The sequence below is a fragment of the Myxine glutinosa genome, chromosome 2 (assembly GCF_964187855.1).
Source record: "Myxine glutinosa chromosome 2, kmMyxGlut1.1, whole genome shotgun sequence".
Lineage (NCBI taxonomy): Eukaryota > Metazoa > Chordata > Myxini > Myxiniformes > Myxinidae > Myxine > Myxine glutinosa.
Genome location: NC_136262.1, coordinates 160,809,674 through 160,825,496, shown reverse-complemented (window position 1 = coordinate 160,825,496; position 15,823 = coordinate 160,809,674). Strand labels below are relative to the sequence as shown.

Below are 15,823 nucleotides of genomic sequence, written 5' to 3'. Positions count from 1 at the left end.
TCTGTCTCCCTCTTCCAAATCCTGGTGGCGTCTCGTCAAATCTGTTTCTGGTGTTTGTTCCCCCTCCATCCCCTCCCTTACCTCAAACGGCCACACAGCTGACACCGCACGTGAAAAAGCTGAATGCCTCAACTCTGTGTTTGCCTCTAAATCTTGTGTCCCAAAGCCATCCCTCGCTGTACCCACTATACCCAGTCATACCCAGCTGCTCCTGGACTCTGTGTCCTTTCCTCCTGACAAGGTGGAAAAGTTTCTGTCAACCCTCGACTCAACTGGATCTGACGGCATCAGCCCACGGGTCCTAAAATCCTGTTCTTCCGCTCTTTCACTCCCTCTCTCTGTTCTCTTCACCCTCTCTTTTGCTCAAGGTCATCTGCCATCTGCTTGGAAATCAGCCAACATCAACACTTTACACAAAAAATGTGCAAAAACAGATCCTAGCAACTACAGACCAATCAGCCTTCTCCCAATTATCAGCAAAGTCATGGAATCCATCATTGCTTCGGATATGAAATCTTTCCTCTTCTCCAATGGCTTGATCTCTGATCATCAATTTGGTTTCAGACCAGGTCACTCTACTCTGGACATGCTGCTTCTGCTGTCTCAACAATGGATGGAGGTCCTCAATGCCAAACAGGAAATTCGAGCTGTCTCCCTTGACATATCACGTGCCTTCGATACAGTCTGGTACCCCGCTCTGCTCACCAAACTCTCCTCCTTTGGCATCCATGTAAATCTCCACACATGGCTGGCGGACTTCCTCTCTAGTCGTAGTCAACGTGTGGCCCTGAATGGGTTTCTCTCATCTCCTCTTCCTGTTCAGGCTGTAGTTCCCCAAGGCAGTGTTCTGGGCCCTGTGCGTTTTCTGGTCTTCATCAATGATCTCTCTGACCCTCTTGAAAACCCTCTCTATCTCTTTGCTGATGACTCCACTCTCTGACGCTCCTTTCCTCATCCCTCAGATCGGCAGTCTGCAGCCTCCTCACTCTCTGCAGACCTGGACAAAATCACAGACTGGTTAAACAAGTGGAACATGTCTTTCAATCCTGACAATTCTCACACTCTTACGATATCTCTCCGAAAAGACCGACTGGACAACCCTCCCATCCAATTTCTGAATAATCCTCTCCAAGAAGTTCTGTCACTCAAGCTTTTGGGTCTCACTATCTGCCATGATCTTTCCTGGGAAAACCACATTTCAAATCTGGCCTACAATGCCAGTCGCCGACTGGGCATCCTCCGTCATGCGAAGTCCTTCCTTGGCACACCGGAGCTCCTCACCACATACAAGGCTTTCATCCGCAGCTCAATGGAATACTGCTCTCCCCTCTGGCTGGTGCTCCTGCCTCACACCTAGCTCGTCTTCACGCTGTTGAAACCAAAGCGTTCAGAATCATTGGAATCCCCCACAATGAAGCTAACTCCGAGGGCCTTTCACTTAATCACCGCAGGCAGTTTGGTGGTCTTTCCGTCTTCTACCGACTCCTCTCCGGCCTTGCTCCCCCAGCTCTCTCTGGGCTCTGTCCCCCAAATATTCCTACAGGTCGCACAATATCTGCCTGCAACCCTCTTATGGTTAAACTGCCAAAATCAAGACTCTCTGCTCACCTTCACTCCTTCATTCCTCTTTTCTCCCACCTCTGGAACAAACTCCCTCACTCTCTTCAATCCCACTCCTCCCTCCAGGTCTTTAAAACAGCTGTTCACCACCATCTCTTATCTTCCCCCATCCAAAACCTTGATCTTTTCTACCCCCACTAATTTCACCCCAAATCCACTTTTTTTGAAATACTAACTTCTTTCCTGGAAGTCCTTGGTGTCCTTGTGTTTTATGCTCCTCCCATCCCCCCCCCCCCCCCAATCCCTCTCCCTCCCACACATCTCCCGATGTCCCTGCTCTCAAATGTTGTGTTTGTGTGCTTCCCCTTCTCTCCCCATCTTGTCTACCACTCCCCTTTTTATATACTTTGTTTGTCTGTTTGATTTGTTTGTGTGATAAATGTTAGCTCTGTTTGTGTACCTCGATTCTGTACACAAAAAAAAAAAAAATTCCTACCTTTATCCTCCAATTGGATTTTGTTGCACACCTCGGCCACCCATACCTCTAACCGATATTTAAACTTCCCCAACTTGAGGGTTAAAAAACCATGTCCTATGATGGGGGCCATTACCCTGGGAGCGAACTGTAAACTATGGTTTTGGCAAACACTGGATCTGGTCCCAACCATTTGCACTCAAATTTTCAGGACCACAGAGCTGATGATTGTGGTGGTTGCTCCTGTGTCCTCTTTTGCGTCGACCCCAAGGCCTTCAATTTTGCATCGAATTGTGAAAATACTGTCCTGGGATTTCCCACGTTGAAGACCGGGAAATCACGGATAGCAAATCGAGCGTTAATTCAAGGCATTCGGTTCAATAGCAGATTTTATATGTGCATGTGGGTCGAAGGAAGAAGAAGAAGAAGCTGGAAGGTTTTACCTGGACGGCCTCACATATGTCTTCTCACCATCCAATGACACCTTACGTGATGCCACCAACGATGCCAACCAACTTCGTTCAGCCGTGCAGGGTCTCTGGGCGACACCAACACATTCACCTTTGTCACACCCGGATTTTATTCCCCAGGAAATGTATACATGCATCCACGTATTCATACGATGTGACTTTGGACAGAACCCTTGCAGCAACCTTATGACGGACCTTACGAAGTTCAACAATGCTCCAAGTGGATGCAGCATTCAGGTCATTCTCCAAGTGTCTGAAACATTCATATCATTCTCCAAGTGTCTGAATCATTCATATCATTCTCCAAGTGTCTGAATCATTCATATCATTCTCCAAGTGTCTGAATCATTCATATCATTCTCCATGTGTCTGAATCATTCATATCATTCTCCAAGTGTCTGAATCATTCATATTGTTGCGGATCTCGAACTACGGCGCTCCCCTTACCGAGGGGGGTTTAATCCCCTCGTCTATTAAGCTGGCCGTCCGAGTCCTAGAAGATATCGCGCTCCTTTGCAGGGTTGAGATTGACCAGGGTGACTGGTCAATGGAGTCCCAGATACCTTCGCCAACCTCGCCGCAAAGCAGGGCGCTATTTCTGCCCGAGCCACGGACAAGATGGAATTTTGCCGAGCGGTTTAACAATCCGAAGCTCGAGCCGTTAGCGGCAGTCTAAACCCGATTATAGTGGTTCCTATATTGTGCCACTGATATTCAATTGGGGACAGGACGCAAGCGATCGGATGAGAGGAACCAAAGTAAAGCAAGAACAAATATAATTTATTAATTATTTACAAGAAACCCAAAGAGGAAAGGAAAGAAGGGAATATACAAGAAGAAGCAGAAGAAGCAGTGCCACAGGGCAGCCTTAAACAGTCTTATATTATCACACGCCCAGGACAATACAAACACACTTACACGAATGGGGTGGTGGTGGTGGGAAGGAAGATAAGGGTCCAAGCAGATGGTTCCAGGCTCCGGGTCCACCGCGAAGAATGGCAGGCAGCTTCGCGTGTCGTTGGCGCATGACCGGACCTTACATACGCGAGGGGCGGGGATGCTGCATGCGTATAGCATGTCGAATGCTCTCAAACCAAACGACAGTTCGTATCAAACGATGGTTCCAAGCGATCCTCTGTGCAGTGTTCTTATCATCCGCCATCTCTGCGCTGTTCTCTCAATCGCAACGGTCCCCTGCGCAGTTCTTCATCAATGGCCTCCCCTCGCGCATCTCTTGCATCTCTTTAGGTTTGACTCCTTCTCTCTCCCTGGCGCATCTCTGTGAGAGGGCTTGGCGCTTGCGCTTTTATAACCCGCTTAGAAATCAAGCCGCGCTTCATCGAGCCACGCCTATTAACGAGCTCACCTCAGCCCTGGTTGGTCAGAGAGGGCTCACTGGTTCCACCCTCGACGGCTCGTGGGCGAGGCCACACCTCTTCCCGTGGCTCCGCCCCTTCTTTCCTCGAGCCGACCGCATGTTCAATAGTGTTTGCAGTGAGCGCTAAGGCAGCGACGACGGCAATAAGATTATGTGACACCATTGGGAAGGACAAGCCCCGTCTGTAGGTGCTATTGGCACTTTTGGAGAGAGAGAGATTGGGGGTAATTGAAGGGGCCTAGGTTATTTGATTAATACAACGCAGAGTCAAACTATTGGGAACAGATCCTTAACTAGAACACATACAAATGAAATAACTAAAGAAGAAGCCTATGGTGTGCTACGTGCTGCTCGTGGCCTAACTAGGGTGCGACCTTTGACCTTTACACCAAAAATGGGAATATTTACAGGGGATTATTTATAAGGGAATATTACAGATATTTACAACGTGGAGGGTTCTAAAAACCACAACAATATCATTATCCAAGTGTCTGAATCATTCATATCATTCTCCAAGTGTCTGAATCATGCATATCATTCTCCAAGTGTCTGAAACATGCATATCATTCTCCAAGTGTCTGAATCATGCATATCATTCTCCAAGTGTCTGAATCATTCATATCATTCTCCAAGTGTCTGAATCATTCATATCATTCTCCAAGTGTCTGAATCATGCATATCATTCTCCAAGTGTCTGAATCATTCATATCATTCTTCAAGTGTCTGAATCATGCATATCATTCTCCAAGTGTCTGAATCATGCATATCATTCTCCAAGTGTCTGAATCATTCATATCATTCTCCAAGTGTCTGAATCATTCATATCATTCTCCAAGTGTCTGAATCATGCATATCATTCTCCAAGTGTCTGAATCATTCATATCATTCTCCAAGTGTCTGAATCATTCATATCATTCTCCAAGTGTCTGAGTCATGCATATCATTCTCCAAGTGTCTGAATCATGCATATCATTCTCCAAGTGTCTGAATCATGCATATCATTCTCCAAGTGTCTGAATCATGCATATCATTCTCCAAGTGTCTGAATCATTCATATCATTCTCCAAGTGTCTGAATCATTCATATCATTCTCCAAGTGTCTGAATCATGCATATCATTCTCCAAGTGTCTGAATCATTCATATCATTCTTCAAGTGTCTGAATCATGCATATCATTCTCCAAGTGTCTGAATCATGCATATCATTCTCCAAGTGTCTGAATCATTCATATCATTCTCCAAGTGTCTGAATCATTCATATCATTCTCCAAGTGTCTGAATCATTCATATCATTCTCCAAGTGTCTGAATCATGCATATCATTCTCCAAGTGTCTGAATCATGCATATCATTCTCCAAGTGTCTGAATCATTCATATCATTCTCCAAGTGTCTGAATCATTCATATCATTCTCCAAGTGTCTGAATCATGCATATCATTCTCCAAGTGCCTGAATCATTCATATCATTCTCCAAGTGTCTGAATCATTCATATCATTCTCCAAGTGTCTGAATCATGCATATCATTCTCCAAGTGTCTGAATCATGCATATCATTCTCCAAGTGTCTGAATCATTCATATCATTCTCCAAGTGTCTGAATCATGCATATCATTCTCCAAGTGTCTGAATCATTCATATCATTCTCCAAGTGTCTGAATCATGCATATCATTCTCCAAGTGTCTGAATCATGCATATCATTCTCCAAGTGTCTGAATCATGCATATCATTCTCCAAGTGTCTGAATCATTCATATCATTCTCCAAGTGCCTGAATCATTCATATCATTCTCCAAGTGTCTGAATCATTCATATCATTCTCCAAGTGTCTGAATCATTCATATCATTCTCCAAGTGCCTGAAGCACTCAAGGATGCACGCCATGAGAAACCGTCCATAACCGTCAGGAACCCCATAACCGTCAGGAACAGGTGGCTTGGCAAGTGCCACCTGCCTGGTTAATGAACACGCACCTGTTAGTTCTCCTCACGGTAAAAAGGTGTTACAATTGTCTCTGTGTTGGAAAGCAGCGTCTGCATTATAAATGTCGATCTTCGAATGGAGACGTTAAAGCCCAAACAAGTTTAATTGCTTGTGGCATGTGGCGTGCATGTCTGCCATCACCGGGTGTGGCATGAGGTACAATGGCGTGGGTATCATCCGGCAGGTGCGACACGGCGCCACCAAAACTCTACCTTTTTGCTATTGGGATGCCAGACCGACGGCTTAAAGGTGTCCAAATGACGTTGGGGATCGAACATCTCCAGGTGCAAGGTGAAGTTACGTGTCCCGAGATCCATTGAAAGGGATTGGCTAATCCAGGTAACGTACGGTAAAAGTAAAAGGCTCCTTCGGATCCATGAGCAACGCTTTGTGTTTTTAAGCCGGCTGTCCCATTTGCAGTTATTAATGAAAAACAAAACGAGCGTTTCATAACTCAACCAAACAGGTAACTTGACCTTCCACTAATATAAACCAAATATTCATGTTGTTTACCTAATGAGGTGTATCGAGCCACGCCACGGTAATGATGCAACCAGCACCCGGAATTTTGAATCCAATCTCGTAGGAGTTTGCGTTCTGTGTTTCCATTCGTGGGAGAGATTCAGAGAATTAAGGTAAATGGAGAAAGAACACAAATGACAACCACGCCCACCCGAAGTGGGAAACACGTGACGTCATCGTGGTTTTAACTCGCGCGAAAAGGAAGTCGTGTCCTGTATAAGAGTGTAAACGTAAGTTGAAATCATTGGTGCCCGAACTTTGTTGTGTGAATCGGTGGAACTTATGCCGACAGGTACGTACGGTTACCTTACTACCTTTACACGTTCATTTGTACTCGTTAACGCGCAGGAAAACTTGTACATTAAATTGTTCGCCGACAGGTGAATTATACATAATCTTCATCAATGTAATTTCGAGAGTTTAATCCTTCAGGGAAACTAATTACGATGTACAGTTTGGACCAATTAACTACAGTTTGGAACATCAATGAATGGCGGGAGTTTGTAATTTCGATCACATGACTTTCACGATTCGTATCGTTGCTGCGTGAAAACGCTGTGGTTGTTTCCATTTTATTTAGTTATTTGTTGTGGGCAGATGGACGTCTTTCAACCATCGGTCATGGCGTCGTGTGGCCTCAGACGCATTCGCCTGGTCGAGCCGCTCATGGCGTTGTTCCTGTTCGCCGGGAGCTTGCCCGGTCCCCTGATAAGTCCGTACATCTACCGGAGGCTGTGCGAGGACATGGCCAGCAAAAGTGGTTTCCCATTTCCCGCCAACATGCATCCCAACGGCACCTGCTACTTCAACGGGACAACGCACGAGGAGGTAGGTTCACGCAGATCGGAAACGTGCAGCCATCTGTGTACACGAGAGCTACCTACTTTCAGTATCGCCTTTAACATGTACATGTAATATATAAAAGGAGCTTGGTGGAAGTGTGCCTGCGTCCAGGGGCGCCGCCAGGGATTTTGGGCCCCATGAAAATATATCACAATGGCCCCCAATGAAGCACGTGCGCACATTTTTACCAAATGTTCTCATAATTTTTAGGGCCCCTGTCAGTGCAGGGCCCTTGGAATCATCCTAACTCCCCCCCCCCCCCCCCGGCGCCCCTGCCTGCGTCCGTCCGTCCGTTAACAAACCCTCGCCTCCCTTCGCTCATTTCCCACACACCCCCAAGTCCCAACTCCCTTACGCCTCCCCCTCTTCCTCAGATCTCTCGCGCTCTCCCTCACGCTCTCCTTTTCTCTCTCTCCACCTCTCCTTTTCTCTCTCTCCACCTCTCCTTTTCTCTCTCTCCACCTCTCCTTTTCTCTCTCTCCACCTCTCCTTTTCTCTCTCTCTCCACCTCTCATTTTCTCTCTCTCTCCACCTCTCCTTTTCTCTTTCTCCACCTCTCCTTTTCTCTCTCTCTCCACCTCTCATTTTCTCTCTCTCTCCACCTCTCCTTTTCTCTCTCTCTCCACCTCTCCTTTTCTCTCTCTCTCCACCTCTCCTTTTCTCTCTCTCTCCACCTCTCCTTTTCTCTCTCTCTCCACCTCTCCTTTTCTCTCTCTCCCCACCTCTCCTTTTCTCTCTCTCTCCACCTCTCCTTTTCTCTCTCTCTCCACCTCTCCTTTTCTCTCTCTCTCCACCTCTCCTTTTCTCTCTCTCTCCACCTCTCCTTTTCTCTCTCTCTCCACCTCTCCTTTTCTCTCTCTCCCCACCTCTCCTTTTCTTTCTCTCCCCACCTCTCCTTTTCTTTCTCTCCCCACCTCTCCTTTTCTCTCTCTCTCTCCACCTCTCCTTTTCTCTCTCTCTCTCCACCTCTCCTTTTCTCTCTCTCTCTCTCTCTCTCCACCTCTCCTTTTCTCTCTCTCTCTCCACCTCTCCTTTTCTCTCTCTCTCTCCACCTCTCCTTTTCTCTCTCTCTCTCCACCTCTCCTTTTCTCTCTCTCTCTCCACCTCTCCTTTTCTCTCTCTCTCTCCACCTCTCCTTTTCTCTCTCTCTCCACCTCTCCTTTTCTCTCTCTCTCCACCTCTCCTTTTCTCTCTCTCTCCACCTCTCCTTTTCTCTCTCTCCCCACCTCTCCTTTTCTCTCTCTCTCCACCTCTCCTTTTTTCTCTCTCTCTCCACCTCTCCTTTTCTCTCTCTCTCCACCTCTCCTTTTTTCTCTCTCTCTCCACCTCTCCTTTTCTCTCTCTCTCTCCACCTCTCCTTTTCTCTCTCTCTCTCCACCTCTCCTTTTCTCTCTCTCTCTCTCCACCTCTCCTTTTCTCTCTCTCTCCACCTCTCCTTTTTTCTCTCTCTCTCCACCTCTCCTTTTTTCTCTCTCTCTCCACCTCTCCTTTTCTCTCTCTCCACCTCGCCTTTAATGGATTTGCTGTTACATATAGTAGGGATTCAAGACTTTCTGGTAATTATGAACATCAACTGTCAATCACCCCGAGCACGAGCAGTGAAAAGCGGGAATAAGCAAATGGGTCATGTCTGTCCATCTGTCCGTCGGTCTACAAACGTCAGTTTATGATCGAGAAACGACATGTATTTTTTTTTTTTTGCATACCAAGTCGAGGCCCGTGTAAGACGTAACACATATCTATCTATAATTCCAGCAATCTCTGTGTGTCTGTGTGTCTGTGTGTCTGTGTGTGTGTTTGTCTGTGACCGCTGTTTCTCGACAACCACGGGTCCGATATACTTTAAACTTGCCAGGTATATTGCTGGGGACCCGAGGATGTGCCTTTTCAAGGTTTTAAATTAATCGGACAAGTACTTACCGAGCTATGGCGATTTAGCCGTTCGCCGTTCGCTTTGGCGTTGCGAATGGACCAAACCATTGCATGTAAATAGAGGGGGGGGTTCTGTGGTCGTTGCGAATGGACCAAACCATTCATGTAAATAGAGGGGGGGGGGGGGTTCTGTGGTCGTTACTGCCACGTGGTTTCAAAGTTTTTTTTTGTTGTTGTTGTTTGCACGCATGTTTTTTTGCACCCACGTACGGGCACGCCCTAGGATGTTTACACACACACACCCCTACACAAATTTTTTTTTTTTGGCAAGGAACGGGCACCCACGTACGGGCACGTCCTAGCTTATATATAGTACGGGCATGCCCTAGTCTATCTATAATTCCAGTAATCTCTGTGTGTATGTTTGTTTGTCTGTGACCGCTGTTTCTCGACAACCACGGGTCCGATATACTTTAAACTTGCCAGGTATATTGCTGGGGACCCGAGGATGTGCCTTTTCAAGGTTTCATATTAATCGGACAAGTAGTTACCGAGCTATGTCCAAAAAACGATTCAACCAATCAGAGAGCAGCGAGCTATCACGTGTGCCGAACGTGCCGAACAGACTCTGCCTCGGACGGCACATTTGAGAGCGTATTCATTTATTTCACGTTGGCAAACTATGTTGGCGTTAAACTATGTTTTAAAACTAATTAAAACTAATTTGCGATTCTTTCGCTTTCCTGCGCGTTTGTGCACGCTATGGCGATTTCTTTACCAAACTCCGCAAGCCGTTCGCTTTGGACCAAACCATTTCATGTAAATAGAGGGGGGGGGGGGATTGTCACCGTACTCGCAAGCCGTTCGCTTTGGACCAAACCATTTCATGTAAATAGAGGGGGGGGGATTGTCACCGTACTCGCAAGCCGTTCGCTTTGGACCAAACCATTTCATGTAAATAGAGGGGGGGGATTGTCACCGTACTCGCAAGCCGTTCGCTTTGGCTTTGCGAATGGACCAAACCATTTCATGTAAATAGAGGGGGGGGATATAATTTTAGATATATATATAGTACGGGCATGCCCTAGTAACATATAATAAAGGGAGCTGGAGACAAGAGGAGACGAGAGAGGGAAGCACAACAGAGAATCCCAGTAGGGAACAGGGATATCAAGAGATCTGTGGAAGGGAGAGGGCTTGGGGGGAGGAGGCATGGGAATGGGGGGAGGGGGGTTGGGAGACACATGCACACTGCTAGGATTTCCAGAAAAGTAGTCGGTATTTCAATTCATAAGGAAATTTCAATTTCCTGCGTTGCCAGGATTTCGTTAAATTTCCTGAAATTTCAATTCATATCAAGAGAGCGTGCTGATGAGGAGGGGGAATGTCGTTGAAGCTGAAGGGAAAGGTGTATGCTGCATGTGTGAGAAGTGTTATGATTTATAGGAGCGAGACATTGGTCATGAATGTAGAGCAGCAACGAAGGCTGGAAAGGGTGGAAATGCGAATGGTTCGATGGATGTGCGGAGTATCGTTGAGAGAGAGGAAGACAAATGATGAATTGCGAAAGATGATGGGAATAGAGCCTCGCCTGTGATTGATGCTGTGAAGAGGAACAGGTTGAGATGGTTTGGTCATGTGTTGAGGAAGGATGAAAGTGACTGGTTGAGAAGAGTGATGGAAATGAATGTAGAAGGAAGTAGGGGACGGGGAAGACCGAGAAAGACTTGGCTAAAGATGGTGGAAGAAGAAATGCGGGCAAGGGGGTTAACAAGGAGAGATGCAGAAAATAGGGCAAAATGGAGAAGATTGTCATGGGGACCGCAAGGCTAACCCCTGCTCTAGCAGGGAAAATGGCCTTAAAATGCCTGTTGTTGTTGTTGTTGTTGTTGTTGTTGTTGCTGTATTCGAACACTCGAGTACAAATCACCTTCTTTCCACTTTCAAAACCCTTCCATTTAACAGTATAGTACTTGGAAATGTTAAATAAGGTGGTGTATAAGGGTGATGCATGGGGACCGCAAGGCTAACCCCCGCTCTAGCTGGGAAAATGGCCTTAAAATGCATGTTGTTGATTGTTGTACAAGGGTGATGCATAAATACAGTACTGCTTCAATAGTACTAAACTTCCGGAATTTTTTTTAATGATATTTAAAATTCTTATTTCATTTTAAATTGAAATTAACTTGAACACCGTGAGGGGTAGCGTGTTCTATGAGCTCTCTCGGTAATTGTTTTAACGAGCATTCATATAGCACTGTCACTCCAACTTCCTGTCTCAACCGATAACTGCACGGTCATTCCCAATGACATAACTGCTGTTTTCTAAACATGTGAAACCGCAAACATTAAATTCTTTCTCCCCAGTCACATTAGTCCTTCATCCATGTAGGATGCAAAACTCTATTAGCCTGAGGATTGTATAGGCCTACAGCTCTTCGAATGTTTGATAGCTTTCACTGCCAGGTAAGTTGTTGTAAAGTGAGAGGAAATTAATTTGTGCCTGTTTACTGTGATAATGATATCCGGGAGGTTCTCATGGGCAAACAACGAATGAAGTCTTTGAATAACCGGTTGGGTGTTGACTGACTCTCGGCGCAGAGATTTAGGCCACTTTTAATCGAGGTCATACACCACTAGTAGGAAATGGGCATGGGTTGGTGTGCCATGCAGTTCTCGATAGAGGTCAACCTGGTGATGTTTCCAAGGTGCGAAAAGCCAGTGCATAGGAGACAGAAGGACAGAAGTTGGTGGAGAGGAGAGGATTCCGTTGAGAGCCACACGTTGGCTACAAAGGTATAGTCTGGGATCCGAGACCTCAAAATTTGATTTTGAAGTGACACCCCTGCTATAAAATGTTTGACCCCTAGATCATGTCTGTGGGGGTGTTAGCCACCAGAAAAGTGACTTTAGCAAGGTAGTTTGGATTGCGCGAATTCTGTAGGGACGTTTTTTAACTTGGGGCGTCAACTGTAAAAAAGCAAGAAATTTAGGGGTAGGGGAAATTCAATTGACCATATATCCCATTATACAGGGGTGAGTGCATCAAATTACCACTCATTCTTTTTGTTATAAAGTTGGCTTTTATATGAAACATGATTCAACGTGATTGGACCATCCATGAGGTCAGCAGAGGTCAAAAGGTCACGGAAAGTGGGTTAAGCTAAAAGTTTAGCTCCTTTAGTAAATAAAATCACATTTTTCCTACTTCAAGCTCAATATAGCCAAACTTTTACACCCAAAATATGTTGTTTGTACCCCTCTGATGTTTTTGGGAAAGAAATGCCCCGACTGAACTTAACTTACTGGCATGTATGTCACTTTAGATTTGCATAACTTTTAAAAAATCACCAAAATCTGGCATTCACACTATCTATTTGCACGGTACTCTTCAACATGTTTTAAAACGACAGGTCATACCACATACTGTCTGGAAAAGTGTCATTACCTCTATTTACTCATCATCATCACCGTCATCAGTCAGAAGCCATGCACATTTTTCTCTGTTGCCATTGCAGGCACATGCAATGATGCATGGTACTCCAGCTTTCGCACAAGGGCAATTCCTCAGGCAGTTCGGTTTCTTCTTACATTTGCAGTACTTCAACTTCGCAGCAGAAGGCTTTGATGGCTTGCTCTTCATGACAGGAATTAACCTGTCACCATCCACACTCCTGCCATACTCTTCAGGTGGAAGAAGCACTGGATTGCTGAGTGAAGCTTGCTTGTATAAGCTGATCTGACAAAGGCTCCCGAGAACGTGGAAGTGAAAAGCATCTTCTGTTGGAGGAAGGGAGCGCAGATCTAGTTTGCTAGATGCAAACAAGTGGGCGCGGAGCTTATCCAGGGATGAATACCCTGGCTTGCCGTAGAGATCACAAAAGAAGCTTCATGCTTCAGTTATCACCTGATCATGTGCAGAAGGTCCGGATTCATGTCGGATGAAATTGGACAACGCTGGCTGTTTGTCAACATGCTGGAGTGCGACTTTCACTGCTCTCTTCTTACCCCGTTTGAAAGGATAGCTCACCGAATCACAACCTGACAGAATGTAGGAGATGAGCAGTGTGTCTGTGAGTGCCAATACGTCCTTTCCAACTGCTTTGGCCAACTCATTCACCAAGTCATGGATGGGGAAGAACAGATCATCCTTTTCCACCCATAACTCAACAACGTTTGTCAACCGAGGGAAATGATACATTGACAAGACGATGATATCTGTATCTGTAGCCTGAATGACAACTACGCTGTTGTCACAGCTAGCAATGTGAGCAAAGATTCTGGTGTCCGCCTCCTCGTGGTTAGGGCAGTACAGCTCATCAACATTGGTATGTTCCGTCTGCGTCACACGAGTTGCCTGGGCGTTGACCCCAAGGACCAGGCAGAAGCCATCAGGCCAGGATGCCTCCTGGGACCAACGTGAAGCAAGATACGACAGCAGATTGGTCTTGTGACAAGGGTTTGACAGGAATGTGTTCCAATCAGGGATTTTCATGATGTCCGTTGGAACAAACTCTGGCAAGTTGGTATTTGACTCCCGTCTCTGGCGTTCATCCCCTTTTAGACTCTTTAACCCAAAATCATATTGATCGCCCACGAAATGCACTTCAGTGCAATGTCTGGGTTTCATGTTCAAGAGTTTGTTCCTGTACCTTTCCTGAAGTTGGTCAAATGTACTCGAACCAAGTGTGTTGAACCGCTGGATGAATGCCATTGCATCGACTACATAAACTGCATCAGATGCAGAAGGAGGCAACTCTTTTAACGGTTCCCATGACTCGGCAACCTCTGCCTGTAGAGTGGATAGATAGTTGGATTTGCAACCTTTCCGCATGGAAAATCCATTCTTCTCTGGCTCAAACAACGAGGGAGGGTACTCAAGCCATTCGTAACTAAATGCCTCAGTCCGTGCCTCATCACTCAGGTCCTGTGCGAAACAAAGTTGCCCTTGTCACTGCACTCTCCTCTCTGATGACTTCTTTCACAGTGTCCATCTTTTTCTTACTTTTCTTCAGATGCGTGGCGAATGTTTCTATCTTTGGTTGGACAATCTTGTCTGCATTCGTCATCATGGCAGCATCCATTGCCTCCAAGCCTAGACGTTTGGCATCTACCAGGGTAGTTGCTGCAAGAATCTGACCTGTGGATATGTTCATTAGTTTATCTGTCGCAAGTGAAGGATCGAATGGGTTTTTCATCTTCTCTTCCACGGTCCGTTTGATCTGCAACACGGCTTCCATGTCGTCTTTCCTCAGCTTCTCGTGGTGGTCAGATTGCGGCGAGGCCATGTGTGCCATCTGTTTTACACTTTCAGAGACAGCGGTCATGAACGGTAGAGCCTTGATGTACTTTTCTCGTGCTGATTCAGACTGTGTTATACCCTTAAAGAGGCTTGTTTTGCCTTCCCTATTGTAGGTCTGTTCAAGGGCAAGGTCTGTCCACACACCATTAAAGTCTCCTGCAGTCTGGTGAACTGTGAATTTGCCAGCTGCAAACTCCTCGTGCACTTCTGGTGCTGTTTCTGGAAGCTTTTGCATCTCACTGAGATAGATCGGAAGGCAGGACCTGTACTTACTATGGCCGGAAGCAATGGTATAGGGTAGCATATTCTGTACCTCTTGTAAGTGCTGTTGCCACAGCCCAGCTCTCAGCATGGATGTAACGCCTTAGGATAAGCCCTATGTCTATGTACATGCTCCAAAGATGGGCTGTCACTCCTAATCCCTTCTCAAAATCTCCCCAGAGCGACTCCAGTGACTATAGGCATTTCATGACTTCCTTCATGAGTGCAGCAAATTCGTCCTTCTCTTTCCTGTCAAAGGCATTTCTAAGACTTTCAAGCAGAGACGAAAGCAAAGAAAGTGTCTCCTCATTCTTCTCGAACAACCGCCATTTCTCAAATGCCTCCGACTTCAGCATGAACAATGCCTCACTCAACCATGAATGGTAACGGACCATCTTATAATAATCTTTTCCTGCCATGACTTTATTGGCTGTACCTCGACCACAGATATCACTAGAAACCAGAATGTCCTCTATGCCACTCTCCATTATGAAAAATCCAATAGATCCCAAGAAGTTCTGGGCAATATGGAATCCTCCAAGTCGAACAATAACATCTTTGTACTTTTCCAATTCCTTCCTAAACAACCCCTTTACTATGTCATATATCGCCTGGTCACAAGTCACCACCGTCTTAGCCTGACCCATCTTAAGACTCAAGGAGACAAAGTAGTCCAATGAGGTCTGGACTACATCTGCGTTGGTTGGGTTTTGTGGAAGCAATGGTCCACAACCAATCTTTGTTTTCTCTGCATGTTGCCCAGAACTGTATTCAAAGAAGCTGCTCCATGTCAGGCTACCAGTGTCCTTGTCGTTTTCACCCGTCATCAACTGTGTTGGATACATCCTCAGTAGGAACCAAACGATGTTCTTGTTAGCTAGAAAGCAGGCTTCCCCCTTGTCATCATGAGGAAGTTCAATATCACGTAATGACCTAGCCTGGCTTCTGTCCTTCAGTGTCAGTTTACTACTTACTGGAACGAATTTGTCTGGTTCACTGATAGTCAGTTTCCTGGTTTTCTTAAGGGGCACTGCCCCCACTACCTCCCCACTTCCTTCTCCCTCAAATGTGTACTGATAAATTATATTTGTTGTAGCATCAAAACTACCACCATCTTGTGTCTCTGAATGGAAGTTTAAGGCTGAAGATCGATGGTAATCA

The 15,823-nt window shown here is 45.9% G+C and overlaps 1 protein-coding gene across 2 annotated transcripts in view; it reads left to right on the top strand.

Moving 5' to 3' along the window:
* The first annotated feature begins 6,433 nt into the window (after nt 1-6,433).
* Nucleotides 6,434-15,823, top strand: part of LOC144888206 (lysosomal proton-coupled steroid conjugate and bile acid symporter SLC46A3-like) — a 30,618-nt gene continuing 21,228 nt past the window's right edge. Inside the window, exons 1-2 of one of the 2 annotated variants that reach the window (XM_078771868.1) lie at nt 6,434-6,676; nt 6,982-7,212. In XM_078771868.1, coding sequence (XP_078627994.1) covers nt 6,982-7,212 — 231 coding nt within the window. In that variant the 5' untranslated portion in view covers nt 6,434-6,676. The remainder of the gene's footprint in view (nt 6,677-6,981; nt 7,213-15,823) is intronic. The other variant, XM_078771867.1, reaches the window with a different exon arrangement.